The 8,923-nt window shown below is 38.4% G+C and overlaps 1 protein-coding gene across 3 annotated transcripts; it reads left to right on the forward strand.

Annotated features, from left to right (window-relative positions):
- Positions 1-1,692: 1,692 nt before the first annotated feature.
- LOC140785281 (tRNA (guanine(26)-N(2))-dimethyltransferase 1-like) lies at positions 1,693-7,826 on the forward strand. Of its 3 annotated transcripts, none has more exons than XM_073133093.1 (13): positions 1,693-1,817; positions 1,910-2,033; positions 3,400-3,693; positions 3,874-3,961; positions 4,057-4,178; positions 5,005-5,144; positions 5,231-5,303; positions 5,373-5,461; positions 5,620-5,725; positions 5,841-6,053; positions 6,161-6,355; positions 6,540-6,617; positions 7,181-7,587. In XM_073133093.1, the coding sequence occupies exons 2-13, from the start codon at positions 1,929-1,931 to the stop codon at positions 7,487-7,489; spliced, it is 1,812 nt and encodes a 603-aa protein (XP_072989194.1). In that variant the 5' UTR covers positions 1,693-1,817; positions 1,910-1,928; the 3' UTR covers positions 7,490-7,587. The 3 variants fall into 3 exon arrangements, with proteins under 3 accessions (XP_072989194.1, XP_072989195.1, XP_072989192.1); XM_073133094.1 differs by adding an exon at positions 7,641-7,826 and having other exon boundaries at positions 1,817-2,033; positions 7,181-7,478; XM_073133091.1 differs by having other exon boundaries at positions 1,817-2,033.
- The last annotated feature ends 1,097 nt before the right edge of the window (positions 7,827-8,923 follow it).

Raw genomic sequence — 8,923 nt, forward strand, 5'->3', positions numbered from 1 at the left:
AGCTATGAATAATTAGAAGAGACTGGGAGGCATCGGATGGTTTGCTCTCTAGACCTGGTCGAGTGGATCCTAGGGCGTTGTGTTTGGACAACACGGATGGGAACTGGGGAGGCATCGGATCGGATTGCGGATTCCTACAACCCGACCCGATCCGTTGTTTGGGGGTTGCCCGTCGAGCGGTATTCTTCCATTGGTGGGCCCACATTGGTTAATTTCAGAAATATCTCCATTTAAAAAAAAAAATGTAAATGGCTCATTTCGTCAACTGCCATTGTTATAAAAAGCACCGTTGAGATCTCAGGTGAGGTACTACGAAAAAAAATAGGGAGGGTCAGGGTTAGGCACCAGTTCAAGTACAACAAAAATCCTGAGATTGCCCCAAAGTCGCAAACCGTGAAAATCTTTATAATCTAATATTTTTATAAGTAAACATGAATATCAATAATTACTGATTCCAAAAACCGGGATAGTGAAGTTGTAGATAATGTTGGCCATAGCTTGAGAGTTGGACTTGATCCGCAAACTATCTATAATTTACATCTCATAACTTTTATAGTCTTTAATAATTCACATAATCTCAATGAAAAGTTCCATCGGTTCATCTAGCAACTGCGGCTCCTTTCGTTGTGCTGACATTTCAATATGCCTATGTGGGGGCAAAGCTAAGATGTGAAGTGGGTAATAAAGCATCAACGATTGACTGCACGTCAATTTCCCCCGTTCAACTACAGACCAGTTGCATCCTCTAGGAGAAATCCCTGGCAAATTATAAGTATTAGATAGTAACCAAAACAATAATAAATTTGCAAGCTTTTGATCACAACTTACGGTGCTATAAAGGAAGGAGGATAGATGCCTCCCGTCAACATGGACATGGTAACCTTCTAAACAAGCGGTTAGAATTAAAACGAACAACTTGTCTTCCTTAAATGGGTAAGGCCAATCAATGGAAACCTTCTTTGTCCGCTGAATCAAGAGATTCAACCACCAAGTCATATGCGATTCCTCTAACTAGTCACCGTCACCGCGAATCCATTTTTCGCACTTCGCTTGCCCATTGACTGAAATATCGATGCAAAAAAATTGAATTAGGACACTAGAATTAAGTTAGAATTTTGATAATATTTTGCTGATAGCATTACCAATCTCCTCGCTGCATTCTGTAGAAAGTATTCTTCTCAATCATTGGCTTTCTGCTCCAATCTCCCTTCAACCGAGGATTGAAGTGGAGAATTCTCGAGGGATCCTTGCCGTCCATTGTCTTGAGCCCCAATAACTCCATCATAAACTACAACACCATTATCGATGTTTCCCGTTCCTTTAAATTGGCGGTCTTTGGATTGTACTCGGGATGTGCAACCCTTGGCGTCACCATCACTGTGATGTATGATCCCAAACTGAGAGAACCATCACCTTCCCTTGATCCTTATTTTTTTTGGTTGCTCATGAATTTTGTGAGTAACAGGTTTTGCAGACTTTGGGGGCAATCTCAGGGTTTTACTTGTACTTGAACTGGTGCCCACCCTCCCTATTTTTTTGTAGTTGCTCACCTGAGATCTCAACGGGGGTTTTTTTTTTGTTGTAACAGTGGCGGTTAACGAAATGAACTATTTACTTATTTCTATTTTTTAAGTTTAGATAGAGAGAGTTTTGAAATTAATCATTGTGTTGTGGGGCAACCAATGGAATCGAAGAATACCGCTCGACCGGCGACGCCCAAACAACGGATCGGGTTAGGTTGTAGGAATCTGCGATCCGATCCGATGCTTCCCCATCCGTGTTGTCCAAACACAACGCCCTAAGATTCACTCGACCAGGTCCAGAGAGCAAACCATATCGAAGGAAACTTTCGTCAGTGTCGTCCCCAATCTCTTTCTAACTATTCGTAGTTTCTTCGAATTTGGAGCAGCCGTCGCCAGTCTGACGACATGGGAGACCTCGGAGACAAGCTCAAGGGTTATACTATAATCAAGGAAGGGGAGGCCGAAATCCTCATGCATTCAAGCAACACCGTCTTCTTTAACAAAGCTCAGGTACTCCTTTTTCCAGGGTTCCAGTTGATTTCTAGTGCCTGGTAGGTTTAGAAGACTGTTTGAGTGGTTTTGTGGATTGTTATGAGGAAACCCAGTTGTTATTTTGATGTTTTCTCTGATTGCGATCTTTTGCTTGTTTCTGGAGTGGCTTCGCTTGCAACAGATTTAATCGTGCCTTTCCCTTTATTCTGGATTATGTGCACAATCTATACAAATATAAGTATATTAGGTATATCGAAGAACGTAGGAATGGAACAGGGAGTTTGTCTATGGTGAAAACAAATCTTATTATACATATTGCAGCTGTTAGATTGTGGCTCAACAGTGTGTATCGAAGCTGTTATCGTATGTATCATTCTTTGTGATATAGATGACTATGCTGAGGGTTTTTCCATGAATCCGAATATCACCTGAGGTACTCCAAATATATACTAGTTTAAGTCCATTGCATTGTTCTCTAGATCATTATAGATAAATAAACATGATTTAAAGTAGGGCTGAGAGCTGTACCGATGTTATACCCATATCTTACCATACTATTCCAGATATATCTCTTCTAAGTTCCAGCTTTCATCATTATCAGAAGAGTAATATACAAATACCTCTGTTATAGTCACATAAGGTTTGTTGTTTTATTCACATTCTATGGATTGGTTCAAGGTGTTTGTTTTGCCACACGATTGTTTTCGTGGGTTCTATAAGAGATTATTTGAACCTTTTTCTATTTCCTCGCGAATGACACACTAATATATCCAAGGCAATAAGTTACTAAATATGTTATGAACTAAGGTAGAAATTAGATAACACTCACAGTAATGCTTGCCTCTTGCCTCTTGCATTTAAGAGGTCATATGTACAAGTTTTGTAGATAACCTCTACTCATATATGAGGGTAAGGCTGCATATATCTCTCTTCCCCAAATCTTGTGTAGACAGGAGCTTTGTGAATTGAGATGCTGTGTCCTTAATAAGACAAAGTTTTATCAAGATAAATAGTTAACTCGACTAATTATCTTATGATTTCTTTATCATATGCATCTGCTTATGACATTACATTGCCCATTAGGTCACTGCAGAACATTGACTCTTGGGATAAGTGGACCCTATTAGTTTCATTTTTCTTGCTAACATAACTGGAAATTATTGAAGAGTCTCTGCAAGAGTCTGTTCAAGAACCAAGATGATCCATTTGAATAAATGAAAGCCTTAATCAATGCATTACAAGAGATCATGACATTATAGTATTTTGTCATAATACCTGCTACCTAGGACGACCTTTGTAATTGTCCCCTCTCCCCTATTTTATATTGTTTTTCTACCTTCAATAAATATCAGCTTTGACTAGCAGCAGTTCCTTCTGTCATTAGGTTAACAATAGAGATATGTCGATTGCGGTTTTAAGAGGCTTCATTGCAAAGCGCAAGGAAGAACATGCTACATTGTTGAACAAAAAAGGGAAATTAGAAGAAGTGGTACTTGAGGCCCCTCCTTCCGGATCTGCAACAGAGGAGGAAACTACCACACAGTATCTGAAAATAAATGATGATTCTGACATACAGAGGCATCAATCTGTAGATGAAGTGGAAAGTACTTTAAAAGAACCAATGAAGAATGGTTCATGGAAAGGGCTGGGAGAACTCAAGGCACCTAAGGTTCTTGAGGTGATACTAAATCAGAATTCTTATTAAATTCCAATTTCAGTGAGAATTAAAACTAAGGCATGTTCACCAAATGTATAGTTTTGTTAAGAAACTAGTGTAATTTCAATACAACTAAAGATGATTGTATTCTGCTTTTATTACACCCACTGTTCAGGTTTAAATTTCATTATAAATTTGCAGGCTTTGGCTGCTTCTGGATTAAGAGCTATACGGTATGCTCGAGAAGTTGAGGGGATTGGACAAGTGATTGCTCTAGACAATGACAAAGGTATCTTTGTGTTGTTTGCAGAATATATTTTCCTTGATGTTCTCTCATTTGCGATACAACTAGTATTTGTAATTGAAGCACATTTGTTTTTGCAGCATCCATTGAAGCATGCAAGAAAAATATACAATTCAATGGTTCTGTAGCTTCCTCGAAAGTGGAAGCTCATCTTGCTGATGCTCGAGTTTACATGCTCAGCCATTCAAAAGAATTTGATGTGGTATTTCCATATCTGTGATGAGTAAATATATGCTTATTTCCTATGATATGCACACATTATATTCATATTTTTTGACCGGCTTCTAGTGATTCTTTGCTACTTCAGAAATGTAAGAGCCTTTACCGTTGGCAGCGGCACATTTGCATTGTTTTACTTTTTGGTTATTGATCTAGTAAAATGAATTTTGTCTCTTTTAACTAAAATTGTTAAACATGGATATCGGTGTACATATGCATGTGTTATATGCTTTCTGTGCTTCTCCCTTTGCTTCTTAGACACTTCTCTTTAATTTTCATTGGGCATGCCAGTGACATTTTTGTACCATATTTATTGTAAATTTATTCTATTTGTGTTCTTCCACTGTATGTTGGGAGATCATTCGCTTCATTTCCTATTGACTTATTAGCTAACTTCGATATGCCATTAATTCTCAATGGGCTGGGCCACTTGGAGAAGACCAACCCAGAATTGTTGGCTTGATCTTAAGGTTTTACTTTTGCACTCAATGCTAGAGTGGAGCAATAAAATTTAAAGAGATCAGTTCTGAATATTTGTTCAGGGTTGCTCAAATTGAATAATAGGCTGTTTGTGGCTTGCCAAGCCTGAAACATGGTGTAGAGCTGCTGGGTTTTGGCTTTGTGTTAGTGAGGCGGGTTCTGGAAATACCAGGTTTAGGCCTCTAAGCTTAGAATCCCAAGGTGAAACCTTTCATAGGCTTAATAAACCCTGCCCTGATGTTCTTGAGTAGGAGCAAAGTTCTTTTCTTTATTAAATCTTTGAAAGATATCTGATGTTAATTGACTGGAAGATAACGTGGATTTTGCAGGTTGATCTTGATCCATATGGTTCACCTTCCGTGTTCTTGGACTCGGCAGTTCAGTCGGTTGCTGATGGGGGTATTTTAATGTGTACAGCCACTGATATGGCAGTTCTATGTGGGGGTAATGGGGAGGTCTGCTATTCCAAGTGAGGTTTCAAACAAAACTTTTCAAACAGAGAAATGTTTTTTTTTGGTTCTCCTTAGCATCTTAGAATCCTTGTGTGGACACCAGGTATGGTTCGTACCCTGTGAAAGGCAAGTATTGCCATGAGATGGCTTTGAGAATCCTCCTTGCAAGCATTGAGGTATTTACTTGACCAACTAAGCCTACTTTTCTTATCTCTCAGTTTCACTGATTCCTTCTTCTCATTCAGAGCCATGCAAATCGTTATAAGCGCTACATTGTTCCCATCCTGTCTGTACATATGGATTTCTACATTCGGGTTTTTGTGCGAATATACACGTAAGTAGTTTATTTCCTTACATCTGATCTAAATAAGTTATTTTACATGCTGAAGCTACATTTTATTTACTGGGCGTTTCTTATGACTTTCACACTGTCATTTTATTTATTTGCTTCGTACTCTGTTCAATTGTGTTGCACAATTATGAATTATGCAGTTCTGCAAGTGAAATAAAGAATACTCCTCTCAAACTCTCATATGTATATCAATGTGTTGGCTGTGATTCTTTTCATCTTCAGAGTCTTGGAAGGATTGTTACTAAGGTATGCTTGTAATGAAGCGGTTTCATCTCCATCTTAGATATGGCATTATTTGTAATGTTCAATTCTTTAACTGCTTAAAGCTTTTCTTTTCTTTTCTTGTGATTGCCTTTTCTAGAATAATAGTGTCAAATCTGCACCGGGTTTTGGTCCTGTGGTTCCTCAAGAGTGTAGTGACTGCGGGAAGAAGTTCAATATGGGTGGTCCGATTTGGTCTGCTCCTATGCATGATCAAGAATGGGTGCTTTCCATATTAGCTAATGTCAAAGCAATGAAAGAACGGTATCCTGCATATGAGAAGATAACTTCTGTACTGACAACTATATCTGAGGTACCGACTTCACTCTCCCAAAAGTAGTCATAGCACATTCTCTTGATATTCCTCTTGATTTTCTATGTGTATTAGCTCGCCTAACATGGAAATGTATTGAAATGCAGGAGTTACATGATGTCCCTCTTTTTGTTAGTCTCCACAACTTATGCGCAACTCTGAAATGTACCTCCCCTTCTGCAGTTATGTTCCGCTCTGCAGTGATAAATGCAGGTTATTGCATCTCGGGGAGCCACGTCAACCCACTCGGGCTGAAGACTGATGCCCCAATGAACGTCATTTGGGATATAATGCGCTGCTGGGTAGTTATTGACTCTTTCTATCTAGACTGTTAGGTCTTCTTTGATCACGATGTTGGTAATGCTGAGAATAGCTTCTTGAGAATTCAAGTCTTATATCTGTTGAAAGATCATATGCTGGTATGAAGTGAGTAGCTAAATTCTATATCATTTTCCTAATGTTAGTGTGTTATTATTTCGTATGCAGGTCAAGAATCATCCAATTAAACCACAACCACCAAATCATTCAGGAACAGTGATCCTCGCCAAAGAACCAGAGCTGCAAGTATGTTCCAAACAAAGATCTTCAATCGTGTTCTTTCTTTGGGCAATCTAAGACCGCTTTAGATAATATATGTAAATGGTATTTCCACATGAATTGTGAAGGGAAAAAGAATGTGATCCTGCAGTGCTGGGATTTCCTGAGCACACGTCAAGTAGAATTTTTAGAGTATTTCTGCTTTAAGAAGTCTCCCTCCATTTCTTATTTTTCTATTATGTGTCTTCTACCAGTCTGGGTGTTCTTTCACAAATATTCGAGCTGAGTGGTGCAACAACAATATTATGTTCTTATTCTTTTTTCCTTTAGTTGTTCTGATTTGCCATAATGGGATAACATGATCTAGTATGTAGTTATTAATAGTGTAAGGCTAGAAAATCTTCCTCATAAGGTTGCAAGAATAATTTTCCAATTCAATTTTGGATACTACAAGATCAAAAGGAGAGCAAGAACTATGATGTTGGAATTCTGATAATCTGATTGAGTTGTTTCATTGTCTTCACAAAGCTATACTAGGGCACAATGCATTGGGCTTGCATTCTTACTGCTTCTTTTCTTTCACTCTACAGGCAAACTTTGCCCGAGCAGTCGCTTCTCTCAGTAAAGCACAAGCCAAGAAGGTGAAGCGATTCCTCCCAAATCCTGAGAGGCATTGGGGGCCGAAGGTTAGGGCTGGCAGGCATATAACCAGCAAGCACGTGTCTCTCTTAGGACCAGAGTTGCTCAATGGATCTCTTAACCATGAAGGGAATGAAACAGCACCAGATCTGTCAGCTCAGGAAACCAGCGAACATATCATGTATGAAGGAGAGGAAGAACAGGACAGAACTGCTGGAAAGCGCCAGAAGACTGATGATGGGTCTGCGTGTGAGTCGTGATTAATAAAAAGCAACTAATATATATAGATCAATGGTGTTCTTCAAGTCTGTGTTCCTCTATAACTTATCTGTTTGAGCCATGTTTGAACTAATATTTATGTTTGGGGTGTGCTGCTTCTGGTGTACTTAAATGTCCAATGGGATTCCGTAGAATTCGGATGATGGTGTAAAGAAAGTGCAAAGCTCATTGACGGCACATCACAGCATGAAGGATTTGATGCACCTGAAGGAGACGCTGTTCCAGTAATTTTCTTCAAGGAAATTTTAAAGCATTTCACAAGCCAGTTGACTGAAAAGAGCACTACTAACTAGTTTATGCATCCTGGTTCATTTTTCTTTTGTCCTAGAGAGCAGTCTGTTGAATTTTGATTCTTCTCTTGCCATGTATTTTGTTCTTTTTTCTGAAATCACGTGTTCTTGGAGAAAACGTGAGTGGGCAACACTACCTCGTTCTTGCAGATGAATTAAGACTTGAAAATTGCTGCAAAATGCTAAGCTTTGTTGTACTTTGTTTGGTGAAATCATTGTGAAAAATCATATGATTGGTACAATGATCATTTTTTCTATCTATCCATTTTACAGTTGAACACATATATCTTCTGACGATTATTACATCAAAATATGTCAAGAATCCTCAGATGAGGACTTGGTCAAATGAATGACGAGCATGTGTTAATCAGTGGCATGTCTAGGTTAATTCCATGAAGCCATTTTCTTCCTTTCAAAATGATGAGAGTCAATGGTTCGATGTCTCCAATGGAGATATTTATTACTCTCGATGCTTTCTTATAAAGGCAAAGCCAACATGCCACCCCCTTTATCTAAAAGACATCCAAGTAACGCGGCCAGAGCCATATCTTAAGCATGAGTTAGCATGTCTAATTCACGTGAAAAGATTCTAACTAGATCTCCTCCAGATTGGTGATTTGGGTTATGTTCAACGTTCGCATCTCTCTCTCTCTCTCTCTTTCTCTTTCAATGAAAAGGGGAAAAAAGCATTGGTTTATGTAGTAGTGGTTGGATCCATCCAAGTAAAACTTCTTGTTGAATTTTCTTTAGTCCCACACACACACACACAGTAATCTTTATAACGATTGAAACAGGCCAATTAATAATTGCCTCATGATATGAGTTGACATTGACTTACTTTAGCATGCATCATAGGTAATTCATAATTCATGACAAGATGCCTGCACATTAATACTAATTTTGTTATATTTTGGAAGCTTTATCTTCTTTTTTTTCGATCATTAGCTTCGAGACTAATCATAACATTCATTGGAGAATCAAATCTATGCTTTTGTCATGAGACCGGAGGATTGAATTATTAGACTTTAATAATAACTTATATTTTTTTAGAAATTTTATCTTTAATTCATCGTAATCATAAGAGATGCTCAATAAGATAGTGCTACGATTGTTAAAGAGACTTAT

This window comes from Typha latifolia, chromosome 3 (assembly GCF_019914945.1).
Source record: "Typha latifolia isolate L0001 chromosome 3, TyphaL0001v2, whole genome shotgun sequence".
Taxonomy (NCBI): Eukaryota; Viridiplantae; Streptophyta; class Magnoliopsida; order Poales; family Typhaceae; genus Typha; species Typha latifolia.